Here is a 22,176-nt window from a genome sequence, read left to right on the forward strand (position 1 = left end):
CCTCTCCCGCCCCGGCCCCGCTCTCTCCCTCCCTCCCTCGCGCCGCCGCAGCCGCACCGAGACACAAAAAGCGGCTGGGGCTGGGCCGGGCCGGGACCATGACGGAGACCACCAAGACCCACGTTATCCTGCTGTCCTGCGGCACCTTCAACCCCATCACCAAGGGCCACATCCAGATGTTTGGTGAGTCCCGCCGGTATAACGACTGGGGGTCGGGAAGGGGCTGGGGACCGACCCCCAATCCTCTGGACCCCGGGGGTCCAGAGGGGCTCCGAGGGGAGTATCGGGGGGGGGGGCACATCCGACCGGGGCAGCCGGGGCGCCCCCTGGCCCGGCGCTGTCCGTGCTCGGTGGTGCTGAAGGCGCCGCGGGCGGGGGCGGCGGCACCGCAGGGCCAAGGCGGCTCTGGGGGAGCAGCGGGCGGGCGCTGTCCGCGGCCAGTGGTTCTGGAAGAGCGGCTGCACCTCGGGGCGGGGGGCTCAGGGTGGGGGGCTCAGGGCAGGGCCGGGCCGGCCGAGCTCTGTTCACGGAGGATGGTGATGAAGTCGCAGAGAGAGGAGGTGGTGGCGCGGTGCTGGCCTCGCAGTCAACCCGACGGCCACCGCGGAAAACGGCCCCACGATGGGGAGAGGAGGCAGATTTCTGTGTCATGGGAGAAAGGCTGAAATCCAGGCTCGGGTTGTATTTGCGTTTCACGTAAGCTGCGAGAGTTCTCTGCTTTCATTCCCCTTGAAGTGCTCCTGCCCCCACAAAACCCCCGGGTTCGGTTCTGGCAAGGACTCTTGGCTGTGTTTATAAGCTGCCGCTCATCCATAGGGTCTGCAAGTCTGCGGTCTCTGCAGCACTTCTATTTCCTCCCTGACTGGGGAGGGAGGGACTGGGCCAAACAGCTAAAGCCAGGTTTGTTGGAAGTGAAAAAAATCATGGGGAGTTATTTGAAATATTAGACTTCCCAGCTTTTCAGCTGATAATGAGTCAAAGAAATTGGAAACCATCATGTGAGATGATTGATATTACCAAGCATCCACAAGATCCAAATGATGGAGATGCTAAAACCACTGCTACAGCCTGTTCAGGCAAGACAAGAGGGAGGGAGGGAGGGAGAAAGGGAGAGAAGGGGGAAGGGCAGTCTCTGTCAAAGGCAGTCTGACGTGACAGATATACTGACCATTCAGATAATATTTGAAATGCCTTGAGATCCATATACAAGCAGCAACTTACCTGGAGAAGGGGGCCCTGTTACTGCGAAGTGTCTGCTACCAACCACCACGTGAAATGGGAGCAGAAAGATCAGCTCTTTTAACACACCTTCCAGGAGTGCAGAGAGAGGAACCATCCTTGATGTCTGATGAGAGATTTCAGGCTGGGGAGCAGATGCTGAAGGTCTCTTGCTACTACTGGGGGAGCATCCTCAGGGGTTTCTGTAAGCTGCACATAGATTTCTAAGTAGAAAAAACATTGAAATCAGCTTGGGGTATTTCTGCACCAGGCTTTGTTTTTATAGATCATAATGAGATGGTCAGCAGCCTAGAAAATAATAGCTTTCTGGATGGAAACGATCACACTGTAATTTCATTTTGTAAGTGCAAGCAGACTGTGTTACTGGACAATAATACAATGAAAAATTCAAAAATTTATGTTCCCTAATCTAAAAGCAATTGCAAACAAAAAGGAACAAGAAGAACTATTTAAAAATCAAAACATAATTAAATGAAATTGTAGCGACTTGGTTCAATGGGAGTAACTATTGTTAAAACAAATTTTGAAATCCACATTATTTAGTCCTAGAGGACATTCTGATTAAGAAAAGTAATACTAAAAATATCAATGTGACCCATATTCACTGGACTAAATACTAGTAACAACACTTATTTTAGAAAACAATGGTCAGTGAAATAACAGCATGCAGTGAGTATTTTCTGATTCCCAATGATATATATTTTTATTGTTATTTATTATTATTTTTGGCTCGGTATTTTTCATATCTTCATCATCCTCTTGTAATGAAATACGTCATCTCTTCAGGTAAAAAGTGCCAATAATCACAAAGTGGATATAATTGGAATTAATGAAGATCATGAGCCAGTTGTGCTGCCTGACTTGGGTTGTTTGATAAAAAAGTTCTTGCTCAAACAGTGAGGTCAAATGCCAAGTCGTGTGACCAGTAAGGTGGAAGGTACATCAAGTATAAACAATAGGTAAACAAATGTCTTCTTCCAAACAGTGATGTTGTCAAGAACTGAGGAATGATTGTACACAACCCACTGAATATAATTGGTGTGCTGCTGTAAACAAAGCAACAATTCAATCCTTGTGCATGCAAGCAGAGAAATATCGAGCACAGGAAGACAGGTTGTATTATTTTTACATACTGCATTAGCAAAACCCTTCCTGGAATAGCACTAACAAGAATTATATTAGCTCCGGAAACAGGCTTTATGGTGAGAGTTGAGAGAGGCTCAGTCTAGACCTACAAAAGCTGTTAAGGAGTGACTAGACCATGGCCTATGAGTGTCTGCATGGGGGAGTGGATTTTCTGTCATCTGAAAGCTTATAAACAAGATTCACAAATCTTTCAGGAAGACATGGCTTGATGTGGAACTTTTGTTCTGTATGTCCTGGAGAGATCTCGGCCTATAAAGTTCTGAGATACCTTAATAGGGATATATGAGTCATCCACATGGAATCTGACTTCTAAATCCCTGTTCATTTTTGTTTTTGGACCCCCCCACACACACACATGTCTAAAACAAGAATCAAGTGAGGGGAAGAGAATCTTGACCAAAACTTGTGTTACTTTTTTAGCTCTGTGCCATGGAAGCCTAGAAAAACAGCATTCCATCCTGTAAATATTATATTTCCAGCAACTAAATTTGTGCAAAATAATTATTTTCAGACAAATACTTGGGTTTCATGAGCCACTTAGGATCATTTGCTTAATTTAAAGGGATGAAATTTATTTTATTTTTCTTTATTAATTCATGGCCCTTGTTAAGCTTAGAGGATGTACAAGATTTGCACTGATGCATTACAATAGATGTAGCACTGTATACTCAGTTCTCAGTTAGGATCTTGTTGTGTTTTATTCAGGCTGAAGCCCAGCCTGTGCCCATAGGATCTTTGCCCAAATAAGAGGTATGTTAGTTATCTGAAAGCACTTTCTATCAGGGAAACTGTTTCCCCATCATTATTTTTTTCCACCTGATGTGAATTTCAGACTCTGCGTCATGGTTATGATTGAGTTCCCAGAAAGTTGGGATTCTGTTACAACCCCAGACCTGAAGCTGCAGCCCATGACTGACCTTTGCATCTGTATGGAGTAGAACCTCAACAGGAATTCATCTGCACACTGCCAGTTCCATGGTTGGGTCAGTGGGACTCATGAAATGAGCCTGATTCACATCTCTGTATAGAAAACAAATATATAGATTTCAAGAATTAATAAAGCACAAATAAAGCATATAATTAAAAAGGAAGTGAAATATTGTACTGTACATCCATCCATATTAAAGGGTTGTGACAACACCCACATAGCCCCAAAAACACTCTGAATTATCTGTGGTATCAAATGTGCTTTGAGATGTACGTATGTTCTGAGTCACAATTTTGAGTTGTAAATTCAGTATTTACGTGGCAATGAGAAACTAAGGGAAGGAAAGGCAGGAGGAATGAGGGAAGAATCTCATGTTAAGTCTCATAGCATTAACATGTTATGAGACTTAACACAGTAATTGATTGGCTTCAGCCTGAGACAAAAATCCATCTCATTTATACTCTTGAGAGGCATGGAAAAGAAAAGCCAGTCCCAAATTCAAACAAATACTCTTAATTTCTCTCTAGCACTGGATACTGAACTCTGGATATGTGCTTAGTCCTCTTCCCTTGCAGCAGGCTGAGTTTGCCCCATAGCAGACCCACCCTGGCCTCCCTGTAGTTTTCCTGCTACCTCCCCTGTGTGCAAGCAAGGCCATCCAAAGGACAAAAGCCAACAGGCCAATGTCAAAAGCAAAATTCAATCCTTATGGTGCTGTAAATACACTGAAGCCTTTGCTGGCACTCCTCCAGGTGACAAGTGCCTGCCCCAGCATAGGGAACTCAAATTCCCATGGATTCATCCTCCAGATCATGAAACCACTGGGAAAGGGAGAAAGTCAAGGTAAAAAAAAAAAAAAAAAAAAAAAAAAAAAAAAAAAAGGTTAAAAAAATAAATAAATCATACTTTAAATAAATTAAAACAAACAAAACAACAACAAAATACAATTCGCTTTGAAGGCAATCTTGGGCATAACGCTGGAATTAAAGGTGTCCCTGTGCAAAGTCAAATGCTGAAGGACCAGCATGGGTCAACTCTGGGTATTTCAGGTCTGGAGAGGAAAAAAAAAACAAACAACCTTAAAACAAAAGCTTTTGTTGGGTGAGCTTCTTTGTAGCACTTGGTGGGAAAGGTCTTGTCCTGTTCCATGAATGCATAAAGTTCAGGTGTTGCTGATGATTTCTGCAGATTGAAACATCAGGGCCACGAGACAGGGGAACAAATATCAGATCAAAGTGCCATATTTTGATATTGATCTTTTTTTTTTTCTCCTTTTTTCCCCCCACTTTCTTAATTTATAGAACAAAAGTTTCTCTGCAAATACAAAATGCCTCATTTGACACATTTGACATTTGCTTCTGACTCTATAAAGTTCTGAATCTCCACATCAACTGTCCACCCACATGAAGCCTTCTGGCTTCCAGAAAATGACCTTTCGCAATGAATTCAGTTTTACTGATACGTTTCTATGCCACTCTACCCACAGTCTGTTTCAACTTCAGAGCTTGGCCACCCATCAAGCTTGACTCTTTCTGACATGCTCACACCTCCATCACCATTTTCTCCTCTGCTCACCAAACTACGATTAGCAGGGGATTCCTTGACCTCCCTACCCTGCCAGAGGGTGGTTTCAAGCCCTGGTACTCATGAGATCCAGCTGTCTGGAGGTTGAGGGATGCTCAAAACTGGGTTCAGAGGCAGCATATTGGGCAAACCCCAGAGAATGGACCATGATGCTGTTATTATTAATCATTGATAGGGAGTAGGTGATTTTAATCAAATCTGCCATGTCTTTTTGTATCCATATTATCATCTCTTGCAGATTGGTTTATTGACTGCTGCGTTGCCTCAGCCTTGTGGATGCAACTTGTGCCATGTTGTTCAGATGTGGTCTTCTTGCAGTGGTGCTTTACACCTGTTTTGTCAGCTCAGTCCCTTTCACACAGTGCCAACATACAGAAAAAAAACCAAAGCTGATGCACTGGGTGAATCTAAAGTCCCAACATTCAGTAAATATCCACTACCTTCCCTACTCTCTTTGTTGAATTTCCCCTATATTCTGCATTGTATATTGAGGAGAGTTTGTATGCCAGTCAGCAGACATCTAAAAAATACTTCTGATAAAAAACAATGAGACTCACACATCAAAAGTAAAACTCCCAATTGCATTGCTTCTTAAGAGAATTTGAGCAATGAAAAATCCCAGTGGGCTGTTCCTTGCTTATTCAAAGCAGCTATTCCAAGGCACAGTGCTGAGCTCTGCTGCGTTATGTAAACAGGCTTTGGAGATAAAGGGGCCAATCTGGGTAAGGAAAGAGGGAGGAAGAAGCAAGGGCTGGGATTTTTGTTGCTGTTGTGTTTTTTTAGTAGCTTGAATTTCAAGAATCACATTTTCTTACTTGTTGAGACAACCAAAGTGCAAAGCACTTTAATAAGCCTTTTGCTGCCTGAAACAGAGCCGCAAGAGACGTGAGTGTAGGGACAGCTCGTCCTTTCCCCTTTTCCTTAAATGCAAATATATCCGCAGATGGCCAGAAGCAAAATTCCCCATCTAGTAAAAGTTCATACAGGGTCTTAAAAGGCTTTGTTTCTGAAGACTGCGACGTGAGCAAGGAGTGAAGGCTGCCTTGTACTTCCATTTCACCTCTGCTCCAAGATCTGAAAGTGCAATTAGCTCTGGTGATCAGAGGTAGCTGATTAGACTCGCTGCAGGACATTGCAGCTGACAGTAGACCTCAGGATAGCTTTGCTCCCCACTGCATTGGCATGGCATTGTTGGACTCAGGGGAGCGGAAGGATCAGCCAAGCGAGGACAAATATTGTTTATAATCTTCTGAGTGAGATATTACACATTGGATATTGTGGCAGGGAAAACTCCACTTGTCCATGCTCCCATCTCAGCATCCTTAATTTGGGACAGGCCCTGCAACAGTGTGGAGGAATGCCCACTAACCCCTTCACCTCTCAAGCATCTTGTTCCATCCTCCTGACCCACAGACGGGAGGAGGAGCTTTGCCCAGCACCTGACTAAACTCCATCAGTAACCACTCAAGGATTCTGCTGAAATATTTATAAGCCCTTAAACATTTAGCAGTATTTATTATGGTTGATGAGGCACTGTGTTGTCTCTAAAACAGTACCACCTCCTGAAATAGGCCACACACTTCCTGCCTGAACCAGACTCAAGCAAACCCAGAAACCCACTACTACAACCTTATTCAAACAAGAATCAGGGCCTGCACTTCCATTTCAAAACCAAACATGCTCACTGAGAGACTCACACCTCCTGCACGGCCTTTGGTGTTACTTTTGGGTAGTGCCCATGGGATGCTGAGGACACTGACCAGCTGAGCACTGCACCCCAACAGTGGCACCCACGTCTACCTTGGGTGTGTGTATAGTTGGAATAATACAAGTATAGTTGGAAATAGATAGCCAGAGAGTATCTAAGGAAAAGACTCACCAACTCCAAGGCCTTCAGTCAATATGGATAATATTGAGCCTTGCCACCAAAACTCCACAAAGGAGCAATCTCCAGAAAGAGATGCTGCCTTAGTGGTGGTCAGCCCTTAAATGGGATCTAGGAGAGGTGGAGTCAAGCTCCATCCCTTCCAGTAGCACAGCTGAATTACCTTCACCTGTGCTCCTGCAGCTGACTCGTCGCTTACCTCAGATGGTTAATCAGAGGTTCAGGCTGTGATCAACAATTTCCCCTACAGAGTCACTTCATCTCTGCCAGTAGGTGCTTCTAGGAAAGCAAAGCCAGCCTAAGAGGTGGGTGAAGCCAGGGCATCTATGGATTTTGAGGAGATCACACTCCCTCTGGTTTTCATAATATCTGAATCAAAGCACTTCCCCAGTGCCACCATCACTCATCCAAGCAAGGCTGGATTTTTGGGGTGCAGTGCATGGAGAAAGCCCAGCAAAACTGTGTCACTAAAGAGCTCACTCTGGTGGGAGGTGAAATGGGAAAAGCCTTGGGGCTGGGTTAGAAGGAGACAAGCACCTGTAGACTGTGGGAACACTGGAAGGAGCAGCTTTACTTCCGTCTTCCTTGGTGCAAGGACACATCTAATGTGCTTTGCAGAAGGTAGAGGTTCTCAAGAGCTTTCTTAGAACTACCTCCAGGGCATGGAGGTGTCCATCCCTGCTCCTTGAAGCACCTCTCCAAGGACAAGCAGCAAAGCACCACCCTGACATCCTGATAGAAGCAGGGAGAACCATTTCCATGACAGAACAGTGAAAATATTTGTTGCGTGCCCTTTGATGCTCAGCTTGTCCTACTTGACTTCATCTGTGGTCTCACAGCAATAAAAGTCATGCCTAAAGTGAGCTGTTGGGTATAGCTGGAACACACTCTCCTCTGTTTACCAAAGAGTTTATTTTGGTTGCTGATATTTAGGCTTTAATTGAAGCAGAGATAGAGCCCTGCAATGCAAGCTTGGGGCTAGATTAATGCAGGAAATTGATGGAGCTTTGTTGTGGGTCAGTATTTGCCCTGAAACAGCCTCCCTTGGGAGACAGGCAGCAAGAAAAGTAGCCCTCAATCATGGCACTCATCCCCTGCTTCAGGCAAATAATCTGATGGGTTTTGTGTCTAAACAAGACCACTGTATCTCTGCAGAACCTCTTTTTCTTCCTTCCTGCTTGGGAGGACACAGTACTGCACTGTTCCCTGCTCCAGCTCAGTGGGCTCACGGCATTTTTCCTCAGATGCTCATCTGTAATCATTTTGGCACATTTATCTCTAAATGATGAGAAAATACTGTGCTGGAAGAAAGAAAAGGGCTCACCACCTTTCTCCTGCAGCAAATCAGACCAGCCATTGCTCCCCTCTAATATGATGTCCAGGAGCAGTGGGTGGGACTTCTCACCTCACCATCACTGAGACCACAAGACACTCTGGGAGCAGCTGTGGGTATCAAACATCAGGAGAATATAGTTGTCAGGATGTGGCTATCTGTGCTTCAGGTGAGATCCAGCAAGGCTATGAGCATATTCACCTCACCCTTTGCCAGGAAGACTTTCCCACCAAGTTATTTGGCCAAAAAATGGCATCGCGTCTCATTACAGAATCACACAGTTGCAAATGGTTGGGGTCAGAAGAGATCTTTGTGTCCATGTGGTCCCATCCTGCTCCAGCAGGGCCATGCAGAACAGTGTTCCTAGGACCGTGTCCAGGTGTTTTTTGGACATCTCCAGGAAGGAAACCCCACAGCTTCTATGGGTACCTGTGCCAGAGGTCATTACAGCTGGTGACAGTGACAGCATCGTGCTAACCACTTGTGGGTTGAAAAAGTGTGTCCAGTGCCTGCCCAGAGGAGCTGGTGGCAGCTTCAACACAAGCTCCCCATATCAGCCCTCTGTACTCACCTCACAAAGCTGATGGGGAATTCCTGCTTCCATCTGCTCCTTCCCTCCACTGTGGGATATATCAGCAGTTTGGGAAAGCGTTTTGACATGGGTTGCTTTGCCAGATATTAGATTCTTCCTGCAGAACATATTCTCAGACTCCACACACTGGAGTTTTTTTCCCCAGTTACTGTATGTCTTCTTGAACACAATCCGTTGCAATATTCTTGTCCTGAGAAAAGAGAAACAAACAAACAAACAACCAATCACGGGATGTCTTTGATTTCAATTTGAATTTGAGTAATACCAAATAGTCTGTTCTTTTACAGCATCATCTGGGGGACCCAGATAGACTGGAACTGGGCTGCTCCCTACCCACTGGGTCTCACGCTCTGCTATTTCTAGGCCAGATTGCTGTGAACTGACTCAGCCTTCAACCTTTTCATTTTCTTCTCTCTCTCTTTTTTTTCCTTTGGGCCTCTAATTTCACTTTTCTGTCCCAAAGCCAGGAGTGCTGAGCAGATGGTGGTATAGAGTTGTTAACCCTCAGGCAGCTGGGCACTGGTGGGGCATCTAGCTGAGCTTGCAGGCTTTAAAAGCTCAGCCTCCAGCTCTGTTCTCAAGGCATTTGCTGGCCATTTCTTTTTTTGTGCCTACAAAAAGCCATTAAAAGAAAAGGGCAGCAACAACTAAAGCCATTTAGCATGAAGGTCCCTTCCAATTTTCTTATTTCTGTGATGCCTAGATGCAGCTATGGACTAACAGTGTGTGTGTGGGGGGGGGAGTGTAACAGAGCAATTAGCTTGGAGATGAAAATCATTAAGCATTATGAGACTTAATGGGATATTTCTTCCCTCTTCTCCTGCTTCTTTGGAAAGGAATGCTCTCCTTGGAGGGCAGCCAGGGCTTGTTTCTGTAGCAGAAGCATCATCCTGGCCCTCAGGGACTCGCTGCAGCTCCCGAGGTGTATTAAAAGCTGGGGCAGAGGAGCCAGGCTCTGTGGTGAGAATGGGGATGGCTTTGAGGGGGCTGAGCCCCTCTGGCAGCAGCCCAGAGACAGAGGGACAGTGGCTTTGTTCCACACCTCAGCTTCAATAACTATCCCAGCCTGCTGCCATGGTAATTTCATTTTTCAGCATTTTTTAAAGGCCCAAATGGATGCAGCCACAAACACATCCCTGATTTGGCAACCAGAGTCGCATATGTATTTATATACATCACTCAATTAGGCTGAGAATAATTTCTGTCTCCTTGCCTGACAGGATTTAGAAGGGTAAAGCATCATGCTTGCGTATCTGGGTCACTCACCCTGCAGGAGGAGGTACTTCAGCCAGCAGGCCAGCACCTGTGGGTTTGCAGCAGTGTTCCCATAGCATCCCAAGAGCTGTGTCTCCTCCTCTGCAAACAAACAAATAAATAAACAAATGCAAAGAAAAAGGAGAAAAAGGAACTCCTGGGGGTGTGGGTGAATCAGATACAAAGGCATTTGAGTTCACACCTTGGAAAACAAAGTGCAAGAAATACTTGGTTTCATTCACAGCAGTTTAAGTGATGGAGAAGCACCAGCGGAGCAGAAGCATTACGATTAAAATATGCTCAGTTAGAATCACGAAAAAGAAACACCTCTTAAATAAGCAGTGATTTCCTAGCAGGGTAGCAGGACTTTTATTCTTTTTTAATGCTATCTGAATAAAACAATTAATTATTGTTTTCATAGCCCTGAAGAGCACCTTGTGATCAGTTTTGCTTCACCATCATTTTGCAGAACTTTGGCTGTTCCAAAAAGCACAAAATGCTTCCATGGTGGAAGGGAGGAAGGTTGGAATGGGGACATTTCAGCCCAGCCCACTTCTCCCACGCCAGTCCAATGTAAGCAGTGCTGTTTTTGCCACCAGGCTGAGCACAAAGGCAACAGTCCAGAAACCCAAAAGAACTGGGACTCAGACCCTGAGCACCTTTACACTAGCACAAAAGATTAACCATTAACCTTAACCAAAAAGGATAACGCTTAACAGTAAACACAAATTGGTAACCCTAAACCTTAACCCAAAAGTGTATCTGTTAAACCTTTTGCAAATTGGTAAGCATCATCCTTTAACCCTACAATCAAGTGGTAACCCTTAACCCTAATCCAAAAGGATAACCCTTGACCCTTAACCGTAACCCAAAATAATAACCCTCAACACTAACCAAAAAGGGGAACCAGTAATTCTTAACCATAACAAAAATATATTTTTCCCAGGCAAAAAATATTTGAACAAGTGGGGAGATAAGGCTGTGAGCTGAATGGACAGCTGCCCATAAGGAATACACGTGGGAAGAGGAACACAACACTACTGAGTTGTCTTTGGTACCACCATGGCACAAAGGAACCTTTGACCTGGTCTCCAAAAGTAGAATATTTTATACTAGAATTACAAGAGGTTCTATCTAGAAAAGCACTTTCTGAGAGTATGGAATGACCTGGTGGTTTGGAGAAAGCACCACAACACCAGAGCAACCCTAACAGTTCAAAGCAACGTCGCACCAAATCCAGCATCCCATTTCCAACCCCCAAAACCCAGAAAATAACACAGATTGACTCAGCTTAACTCCACATAATGCACAGCACTGCTACCTTTGGGCTGGAAGACCACACCATGGCGGGAGGCATCATCTCCTCCTAGAAAATCTGAAGTAATTTTGTCTTGCCTTGTGCAGAAGACGATACTCAGAGATGGATAAGCTTATGTGTTCGGACAGGCATGGCTACAGCTGCCTGTAGCTTTCTCTATCTGTGCACTGAAGAGTTATTCAGCCAAAGAAAATCGAATCCATTAAAAAACACAAAGCTTTAATGCAGTCTTGTGATTATAGCACCAATGTATCAAGATGCTGCAAGCACCAATGCTGCAATTTTGTGGCACCCTAAAGCCACCTGTCTCAGGTCCCCAGTCACTGTCCTGGGCTTTACATTCTGCCCCCTGCTATTTATGTTCTGCCCCCCTGCTATTTGTGTTCTGTCTCATATTCCTGACACATGGCTGCAACTGCTGGATTTGGCCACCTTTTATGTCCTTTTTATGCATGTCAAAACTTGAGGAAATACAATAAAAGCAACCCCAAAACACAAATGGCCTCCCTCCCCATCTCTAGTCTCATATCAGCCTCTAGGGCTGACACCCTTGAAGATGTTTCTCTACCTTGTCCCAGAGCTCAGACATTTCCACTGAAATTTAGACTGAAACAAAGCCGCTTCTCCCTGTACTGCTGTCATCCATTCCCATCCAGCATTTTTGATGCACAGCACACATGTCCACACTGCACTTTCACATCTCAGTCACACAGGCTGGTCAGCTTCATTTGCTTTCAAAAAGCTCTCCTGTACCCAAGCCATGCAGAAGGCAAGAAAAGCCAATGGAGCATGATCATGATAGAGTCCTTAGGATTTTCTGGTTTTGGGGGATGGTAAAAAATACCCAATTCACAGTTGGCAGCTGAGGGTTCAGCTTTTAGGGCAAGGCAGGTGATGGCCATATGAAACTGGAGGTGAATCCCTCAAACAGCATTTGGCAAAGCCATAAAGCCAGTTCTGTGGGGCTTGGTGGGATGGGTTAATGCACTGATCCCTTCTTGTTCTCCTCTAGAGAGAGCCCGTGATTACCTGCACAAGACTGGACGGTTCATTGTCATCGGTGGCATTGTCTCACCTGTGCATGATTCCTATGGGAAGACGGTGAGTTATTCCTCTTCTCTCTTCTTCGTATGTGCAACGTTAAGCATTGAGAAGCCCCAAGAAAGTCTCCAAGAAGATGGAGAGGGATATTACCAGCCAGTCTTCAGATAAAACTTGCAGTGAGAGCCTGTAAACGGGTAAAACAAGAAAGCAAAGAGAAATGCTACCATCCAAAATGATGGGGATCATTTTGTTTGGGTTGTGTTGGTTAAATGACTTTGAAGCCAATTTTTATCACAATACAAATTAGTTTTATTACCCCAGGTAACCACCCTGAGAATTTCAGCTTTGAAAGGCAGAAATCTTTCTTATCCAGAAACAAGGAGCTCAAATCATCTTTATGCACTACCTCCTTTTAATCCTTACTTTTATTGTTCCAGGGCCTGGTGTCCAGCCGGCACCGCCTGACCATGTGCCAGCTGGCTGTGCAGTCTTCTGACTGGATCCGGTGAGTGACAAAGATCACTAGGGAGAGCTGGGTGGAAGGTTTCAAGGAAGAAGGTGGTGTGGTGAGGACATAAAGGCAGTGGCCACCAACTAATGCTGCTGCCTCCCTGTGTTCCTGCAGGGTGGACCCCTGGGAGTGCTACCAGGACACCTGGCAGACCACCTGCAGCGTGCTGGAGCACCACCGTGACCTGATGAAGGTGAGTCTTTCTGTACCTCATGTCCTGGTCCTGCACTAGAAACAGGCTGCAGACACCACTTTGCCTGGATGAGTTCTGGAGTGCAGAGGGAGACATCAAAGCCTAGAACATGGCTGGGACAGATGGAGAAGATACATATTCCTGACCTGAAGAAGTATGCAAGACATTTTGTCACAGTTGTTCTCTGCTCCTCTTCCCTGCCTCTGAATGCAAATTGGATGAACTTCATGCATTATCACCTATTAGCAGGAAACAAACAAGTTTGGTTTTTTCTCTAAATAAAGGAGCAATAGGGTCCTACTAGCTGAAGACCCATTTGGTGAGATTATAAAGCAACAGGAAAGCTGAAGTGAGATGGATAGGTCTGTCACTAATGATGACCTTCATCTTCAGTGAGAGGAGTTGACCACCGGGTCAGCAAAGGTTTTGGGAATCAACTCCAGCCTTGGGGAAGCCATAATTACAACTGAATTTCTCTCTTGCTGCAGAGAGTGACTGGTTGCATCCTCTCCAATGTCAACACCCCCTCCATTACCCCTGTGATCGGACAGCCCCAGAATGAGTCTACACAGCCTATCTACCAGAACAACGTGTCCAACAAGCCCACCGCAGGTAGGTGGCTCTGGGGAGGGTGGGAAGGAACTGGCCACCTGTTCCTCACACCCCATAAGAGGTACCAAACACTTGCTCAGGAGTGCTTCTGAGCTCCTCCAAGTCCTCTTTCACCTCTAATGGTGAAGTGTCCCCACCCCCTCTTTGCAGTTTTCTGTCTTTATGGCACCACTGGGGATGGGGAATAGCAGTGTGCTTGTGCTCCTTGTAGCTCCAGGCTCCCTAACCTGCCTCACAGCTCAGATTTATTTTTGGTTGGTCCCAAATTTAACAAAAGATTTCTATAACTCTGTGTTAAACTGACCTGTGTCCGTGCTCCTGATGAACACACCAGCCTCGCTCTGTCTGCACTCCTGGCTGCGTATTTCTGTTTTTTTCTGCTCCAGCTAAAAAAAGCAATAATTTCATTTTTCAACTGACCTGGGTGAGGTCTCTCAGCAGTCTTATAGTGCCTGAGGGGTATTTGGTTATTTGAAGGCTGAGTCATCTGCCAGAGGAGATGTGAGAGTTGCTGTCCCCCTACATGGGAGCATCCCATGTGGGCAGTCAGCCATGGATAAAGCCTCTCCCCATCTTACTTTCTTTCTTCTCTGTCTTCAGCAAAGATCCTGGGGAAGGTAGGAGAAAGCCTGAGTCGGATCTGCTGTGTTCGCCCACCCATGGAGCGCTTCACCTTTGTGGGTAGGTACAGGAGTACGGCATCACCCTCAACCCCATCTCCCTCCCCAGTACCCCCTGCCAGGTAACAGTGCCTCTATTCTTCCCACACAGATGAAAATGCCAACCTGGGGACAGTGATGAGATACGAGGAGATTGGTGAGTATGCAGCCCCTCAGCACCACCAGAAATCTGGTGGCAAGTAAAGGATGCTGAACCATCACCACCCCTGGTGCTAGGCAGCGTGGCCTGGGGCTGAAATAGGAGCAGCTCTGAGCTGCTTGGAACCTCCTCTGCCCACCCCTCATTACCTGGGCAATTTTGTAGCTTTCCTCCATGGGTTTGCAAACCAAGAAAAAAAAGTCCTAAAAGCTCCATTGCTTCATCATGTAGTTGTACTGCTCAGGTTTGCTGTAGGAAAATCAAGCCATGCCCAAGCTCAGTGCAGCTCCACACACATCTGCAGATCAAGCACCTGCAACAGGTCACAAAGCACTTATATGTGTCTGAAAATGCAGAAATGCCTCCTGACCCCGTGGGATACCATCCCTTCAGGGCACATCTTGGTGGCTCAGCAGCCCATAGCAATGCTGGCAACGACTCAGAAGTGCAGGAGAGGAGCAGAAATAGTGCACAGGGTAGTTCAGGGTAGGCTTTCTTTTTGGTACCACTGGGGATGCAAGGATTGTAGCTGCTTTAGCAGGATTCATTTTGGTAAGAGATGGTGTTTTGGTGAAAGAGATCACCCTTGAGCAGAGCAATGGGGTGACAAGAAAAGATGGGAGAAGTGTACTCAGCTCCGCGCTCCCCCATCTCTGAGCATTCTTCTTCCTTCCTTCAGAGCTGCGCATCCTCCTGCTCTGTGGCAGCGACCTGCTGGAGTCCTTCTGCATCCCCGGCCTCTGGAATGAGTCTGATGTGAGTCACTGCCAGGGCCCCATACTCCTCTTCCCTGGGCTCCATCCCTCCTCCTCCACCATCCCCTGGGTGCTGCCCTGGTATTCCACACCACCCCCATCACTTGCCTCTGCTTCATGAGCAACAGGGGCTTCTGCACTCCTGGTTTACATAAAAGCTGGTATAAGGAAATGTTGCCCTTATGTTAGAAATGGAAGATCCTTAAAACCATACCAGCAGCTTGCACCTAACAAAGGAAGAGTAAATAATAATAATAAAAGGAGGAAATAAGTAAAATAATAACAAAAGCAAAGAATTAAGACTGAGAAGAAAAATGGTGTTGACCCCTCAGCCCGACATTGCCTGACACCATCTCATGTGGGCAAGCAATCTGCGATAATGACAGAGTGGGGTGGGGGGAGAGCAGTCAAGACCACACCCACATGGCAGAACACATGGTAAGTGATGGAGAATTCACTTTACCCTCCCTTGCAAAGGCAGATCCAACCTGCAGATGGCAAATGACCTCTACAGATACGGCTAGCTCTGTGTTTGGCTTTGTTGTTGGTTTTACAGCATCCTACTAGGATTCAGGCACAATTCAGTGCACTGAGGTGATCCTATATCAAACATCACTCACAATGAAAAATACTTCAGTTAACACTGGAGAAGCCACTGTCCCTCCACAGCGACTGGAGCAGTCTGCTCCCAGCAGTGGTGCTGGGATCTACGCACCACTCCAAGAATCCTCTTCCATCCTGAGGAAAGCCTGTCCATGGTGATCAGCTTCAGAGCAGCATCTCTGAGATGCCAGTAACACCAACACAAAGAAATCCAGGGATAAGGGGCTGTACAGACAATGTGAAGCATTGCAGCTGCTACCTCCTCTGCTCCGATCTCCAGTGAGGCAGAGTTCATGTCATCCTCAGGCAACATCTGCTGCTGCCCTTTCTACCATGACAAGTTCTCCCTGAAGCCTAACTTCAACATTCATGAACAGAGTTTAACCCTGTTCCTTTTTATTTCATCCACCACAGATCACTCTGCACATCACCAGCACTCCTTAATAAATCCAAGTTCTTTTCCCAAAGGTTGTCCAGAAAGAGAAAATCTGAGGTTAACCCCATCCAGATTTTGCCAGGCACTCACAAGGTGCACAGCTCAGTTTGGAGTGCAGATTGGAAGGCAGATTTTGCTCTGGCAGGTTGTGAAAACTCTCCTTGTGTTTGTTCTATCTAGATGGAGATAATTGTTGGGGAGTTTGGGATTGTGGTGGTGCCCCGGGATGGAGCAGACCCCGACCGGATCATGAACCACTCCTCAATACTCCGCAAGTACAAAGTAAGTGGAGTCATACATAGTCAGGGAACCATAGAATCATGGAAAATCCTGAGTTAGAAAGGACCCAACAGGGAACACTGAGCCCAGCCCCTGCCCTCACACACCACCACACAACCCCAACCCTTGTTGCTGAGAGCAGTGTCCCAGTGCTCCTTGAGCTCTGACAGCTCACAGCCATGCATACTGTCCCACAGAGCAGACCCTTCTGCTACCCCCAGCTCTCCCCTGACGCAGCTCCATGACTCTCCCATGAGCCCTGTTGCTGTCCTCCTGCTCTGCTCTGGGCTGAACAAACCACAGCACCTCAGCTGCTCCCCATAATCTTGCTCTCCAGACTCCATACTGTCTTTGTAGCTCTCACTGTCACCGTTTGCTACACCCTGTCCATGAGATTAAACTGTCTTGAGGGCCTCAAAGTGTCCCCCCAGACCCATCAACATCACACTGGACATGGGACCTGGAGAGTTCCCCCCTTATTTTTGCCTCAGCTGCTAACTGGGATCACGAATGTGGCCACCAGGCAGCAGACCTCCATGGCCAACCAGACACAGGTGGGGCAAACACTGATTTTCATCCCTCCCTTTGCTCATCTCTTCTTTTTCCACCCGCAGAACAACATCCTGGTGGTGAAGGACGACTCGAACCACCCCATGTCGGTCGTCAGCTCCACCAAAAGCAGGTGGGTGATGCTCAGGGTGCCCCCTGCCAACCTCTCCATTCATGGGGACACCACTTTGTTCCCAGCCCCTGCTCAAGAAGCCCTAATTCCTGGAAAGGGGCCGACCAACCCCCACATGGGTTCTGACCCTCCTCTTCCCCTTCTCCCCTAGACTGGCCCTGCAGCACGGGGATGGACACGTTGTGGATTACCTCTGCCAGCCTGTCATTGACTACATCCTCAAGAGCCAGCTCTACATCAATGCCTCTGGCTAAGTGCCACAGGCCGTGCAGCAGAACAGCCCTGTCATCCCGTGTCCCTACAGCTCTCCACCACACTTTTCTCTCTCTTTCTGCGTCTCCATCTCTCTCCCCATCCCATGGCCTCTCACTCTCAGCACTGACGCTCCGTAGTGCAGCAACATCCAGGGACCGGCAGCACGGCCCCACGTGGAATGGTTTGGTCTCTATTTTTTTTTATTTTATGGGAACTGTCCTCCCTGTTGTATACGGGGAAGGAGGGGGGCAGAGATGTGCTCAGTGTGCTCACTGAGGGGCACCTCCACCCCTCACTCCTGGCATGTGACTGGGAAATGGTCCTCCTAGTCCATCCTCCCCGCATGCTCAGAACAGGGGCTTCCTCTTTGCTCAACAAATCTAGCTGATTTTTTTCTTTTCTTTTTTTTTTTTTTTTCCTTTTTTTTAAAAAAATTAAATAGCTGTAGTACAAGCTCCTTAGCTCTCTTGCCACGGTGCCCTGCTTCCCATTGAATCCTGGCGGGCAGTGGGCAAGCATAATGCAAGTGGTTCTGTGTCCTGCAGAACCTCTTCAGGCCAGCAGTAAGGACAACCCAGCCAACAAAATCCTCCACTTAGCCCTGACAAGTCATGAAGATGGTATTTCTGAAGGGGCAAGGACTACTGCCAGAGCAAAACTTACCAGGGGAATGTCTCACTTCTTCTTGTCTGCAAGTGAATCCAGTCCACCCCAAAGCCAAGGATAGATGCTGTACTCCAGCCCCATGTCAGAAGAGGCAGCCTACAGCACCTAGAAAGGGATCTGCCATTTACAACAACAAGAAGCAAGGGAGGAAGAAGAGGGGAGGAGGTGGCCCAGAGCCACTGATGAGAATTGCCCCAGGCCTGGCCGAGCTGTTTGGGACTGGGTCCGTCCTCATCATCAAGCCTCCAGCTCTCCAATGCTGGCTGTAAAATTCCCATTTTTCCTTTCTCTCCTTCCCTCTTCCTGTCCTTGAGAAGTTTATGCATGATGTATTTGCCCTTCCAAACTGGCTTCAGGTACTTCACACATCCCTTGAGACAAGCCAGTTTCCTGCTTTCCTGCTTGTGACATGCCTGGTAGAACCCGCTCAGCCAGATGCCAAAAAATAAGGCATGGAGCATGGAGCAAAAGGGAATAATTCCAGTCCTGCAGAGATGAGGGTTACTTAAGCAGGCTGCTGTCCTACTGGGTATCCCAGGGTGCAAGGACCCTGCTGGTCCTGCTGGCTCAGCCTCTTGAAAGATGACAGCCACAGAGAGGAAGGTACAAGTCTTGCTTTCCTCCATCCTTTTCTCCCTCCCTTTACTCCTTCCAGCTTCATATCTCTTAGTGTCTATAGCTCCCAGACATCTACCAAGTCACAAACTGCTCTTTGGAAACTTCAAAGATGAGGCTTTGCATTAAGGTTGGTGACCTGCTGGGCACTGCTGTCCCCTGTGCCACAGCCCCCTCCCAGAGAAGTCACCTCCCTAACAGCAGAAACGCTGGGCAAAAATGACACAGTCAGCACATGCGATGTCTTAGCAGCAAATGTGCTGAATCTCTCAGATCCAGCCATGCTGTTTCCAGGCAGTTGTGTACGTACCTTGAGGGATGAGGGGGCATGGAGATCCCAGACCAGGGAGGGCGGACAGAGTGTGCAGGAACACCTCCAGGGATAAGCCCCCATCCTGCTGAACCCCCAGGCTAATGTTTCAACAGGTTCCAGCTGGGCATCTCATTCATGAGCACCCAACCTACATAAGCTGATAGCTAGACTCCTCTAAATCCATTGCCTCTGCTATCCTCCATGTTCAGGGTTTCAGCCTGTTTTTCCTTTCCACCCCAACACAGAGGTCATCCCCGAAAACATCCTCAGTCATCACCCATGTTTCTTAGCTCCAAGCTGGAGTAAAAGCAGCAGTGTTAGAAACCAGCCTCCAACACACACACACACACACACACACACACAAAAAAGGATTGGAACCTCTGGGAAAGGTGAAGAAGCTGAAGAGGAAGGAAGGATGGTGGCTTTTAAGAGAGGAAAAGACAGTAACAAAAGAGGAGATGAAGAAGGAGAGAGGTCGGCAAGTCTGAGAGCAACCTCAGAAGCCCTTCTCCTCCCTCCCTCAGGTACACAAGATGGGATGTGCAGGAAGCCAGCTGGCTTTCCATCTCATCATGGTTAGGATGGCATGCCTTAGAGACATAGTGTTGTGATAGGGATGATGAGTATATTGTCTTACTAGTCCTATCTATGCCTTCATGTATCTGCTCAGCAAAACTCAGAACGGGGCAAGGACAGGGTGGGGGGGGGGGGGGTTTGTTACAGGTCAGTCAACGCTGGGATTGGTTTGGAAAACATCTATGGGTGGGTATGGAAAAACTCATCCTCTGAGATCCATGCAGATGGTGGGGAGGTGAGGAAGGGACTTTCCAGCACTGCTGGGGTGTGAGGCAGCTCCTGGGTGCGTGTGGATCTTGGAACCTCTGATTTTAAACAGTGGGATTTGCTGAAAGAGAAATGAACTTCAAACGTCTTTTGGAATATAAAAAAGGGGGTTGGGGGGAGGGAAGGGTTGAAGTTGCCATGCCACCAATTTCACTTTTGTGAAAGGTTTTGGAGCCTTTTTTGTTTTTTTTTTTTCTTCTTCTGTTGCTATATAAAGAAAACGGTCATCGACAAAAGAGAAACTTTATCAGCAAAATGTTTAAATTATGTAATAAACAAAAGAAAAGGATAAAAAAAAAAAGATGCTACTGGTATCCATCTTTCCCTACTACTGTGCCATTTCAAACCCAAACCAGCTCCAGAGGGCGTCAGCTTGAGGAAAACAAGCTGCTGGGAGAACTCATGGCCAAGCTTGCCCAAAACACAGCACTGGAACTGAACCAGCAGGCAAGAGTTGACCAGAAGTGTTCAGTATTTATTGGCCTCCTCCCTTCCTAAAACCCAACTGATAGAAGAATAATGTCAGATCCATAATGCCTGTCCTATGGTGTACAGGGAGATAAGGAAAACATGCCAGAGGTAAGAGCATATCTCACTTAAACACAAATATAACACAGACAGTTACTCAGAAGACCCTCAACCAAGGAATAGCGCAGACACTGCTTTACCAGAGAAGCAGTGCTAACAAGATCTGTTAGTCCTCAGAGCATTTCCCTCTGCCCAGCACCCATTCCATGCTGATCAGGGCACTTCAGCAAGGCTGGTTTTCAGTACTGGAGAACTCTGGGCTTTTTCTCCCTGAAAAAACACCAGAAGAAAGCTGGAAATGGTGTCAGAATGGAGGTGGGTCCACAGGAAAGCAGCAGGTGGGTGTAGGGAGCACAGTTGTCTTCCAGGCTGTGCTCAAAAAAGATTTACAGTAGAAAAACCTTGTGCACAATGACTCGCGTCTAACATGCTTTGGGAACATCCAGCACCATACATGTGGGATTGGGAGGGAATGGGCAGCACCAAACCAGAGGTGGAGAAACACTTGAGATGTTTCAGTATTCTTCACCAGGTCAAATTAGGATGCTGGCACTGCAGCAAGGATGGGGATGGGCTCTCAGATATCAATGCTTGGCTCCAGTCCCCCAGAGAAAGCTCCCGTTCCTGGGATGAGAGCCACAGGATCCCAAATGCTTGCACAGAGCAAACATGGCCTTGCTCTCCCTGAGCTCTGGGACACCCAGGAAGCTGCCTGGGACCAAAGTGGCCAGTCTTGGAAGGAAAGGCTGTGCTTGTGTGTCTGTGTGAAAGAGAGGATGCCAGGAAAACCTGCGTTCACCCAGAAAGAGCTTTGATGGGAAAACCATCCCTTCAGGGCTGAGCAGAATAGAAACCACCTGCCTGAGGAGCCTGGTGGAGCACCTGCAGCTTTATGAAAAGGGTCAGCAGCGGCACCTAGTGCTGCTGCATCCCTAAGCCACATCCAAAATGGCACCAGCAAACCCCAGGCCACAAATGGGCATTTCCTTCCTCCTGGAATTGAGGGACGGATCGTTTTGAAAATCAGGGACTCTCCAGGTCCAGAGTGATGTGAATTTCAGCTGCAACACTTGTGAACTTCAGGCACTACCCTGAGGGTAAAGACAAGTCCAACAGAACCAAGCTCAGCTGTTCCTGCCAGGTTTTGTGGGAGCAGAGGGACCTGGCTCTCCTGCTGTGAGCCAATATGGGCTGCAGCCTCCCAGTGCTGCCTCAGGGTAACTCGATGGCTTTTGTGTTGTAGCAGCCAGGAGGAAGGCTCCTCTGGATATCCTCCAGGTTCCTAATGTCTGCCAGGATCTCATCAATGCTGCTGTCCAGTTTCTGTACCCGGCCCTTCTGCAGCATGGCTCTCTGCTCGAGCTCTGACATCTGTTCCTTCAGCTGGTTGGTTTTGGTTTTGGCTTTGCTGAAATTCAGCTCAAGCTGTTTCAGGCCTTCCTCATCCACAGCACCAGGCTGGTCTGGAGCACAGGAAGAAAACAAGGAAGGGAGAACCATGGATGGAAGCTGTAAACTAGATCTTCCCAGCTACTTTAGCTCCATCTGTAGGGGTCATCTCCCCAGGAAATACTCAGTACCCCCACCCAGAGCCCAGCACACCACAGCAACGTGATAAAACCTACTCATCAGACGCAGCAGCTCCTCTAGGACACCCAATGTCTCCTGCACCATCACCCCAGTCTGGCCAGCCTTGGTATGGACATCTTGAGCTTCCTTGGTAGTCTGGGGAAAGAAAGATGC

General features: G+C 47.2%; 2 protein-coding genes and 1 long non-coding RNA gene across 3 annotated transcripts in view; 1 reads left to right on the plus strand and 2 right to left on the minus strand.

Annotated features, from left to right (window-relative positions):
- NMNAT2 (nicotinamide nucleotide adenylyltransferase 2) lies at window positions 1-19,413 on the plus strand. The gene is made up of 11 exons (XM_015869593.2): window positions 1-183; window positions 12,292-12,380; window positions 12,761-12,828; window positions 12,949-13,027; window positions 13,516-13,639; window positions 14,240-14,320; window positions 14,411-14,455; window positions 15,138-15,214; window positions 16,433-16,534; window positions 17,146-17,213; window positions 17,365-19,413. The coding sequence occupies exons 1-11, from the start codon at window positions 99-101 to the stop codon at window positions 17,465-17,467; spliced, it is 921 nt and encodes a 306-aa protein (XP_015725079.1). The 5' UTR covers window positions 1-98; the 3' UTR covers window positions 17,468-19,413.
- On the minus strand, window positions 207-6,853 carry LOC107317209. Its single transcript, XR_001556773.2, has 4 exons — window positions 6,777-6,853; window positions 3,303-3,405; window positions 1,222-1,442; window positions 207-1,068 (listed from the first exon to the last, which is right to left on the minus strand). It is a non-coding gene; the product is annotated as an uncharacterized LOC107317209 (long non-coding RNA).
- The window catches only part of LAMC2 (laminin subunit gamma 2), a 15,250-nt gene continuing 10,974 nt past the window's right edge, over window positions 17,901-22,176 (minus strand). Inside the window, exons 22-23 of the mRNA XM_015869585.2 lie at window positions 22,059-22,158; window positions 17,901-21,896 (exon numbers count right to left, since the gene is read on the minus strand). Of these exons, the coding sequence (XP_015725071.1) occupies window positions 21,646-21,896; window positions 22,059-22,158 (351 nt within the window). The 3' untranslated portion in view covers window positions 17,901-21,645. The remainder of the gene's footprint in view (window positions 21,897-22,058; window positions 22,159-22,176) is intronic.

This window comes from Coturnix japonica, chromosome 8 (genome assembly GCF_001577835.2).
Source record: "Coturnix japonica isolate 7356 chromosome 8, Coturnix japonica 2.1, whole genome shotgun sequence".
In the NCBI taxonomy this organism is placed as follows: Eukaryota; Metazoa; Chordata; class Aves; order Galliformes; family Phasianidae; genus Coturnix; species Coturnix japonica.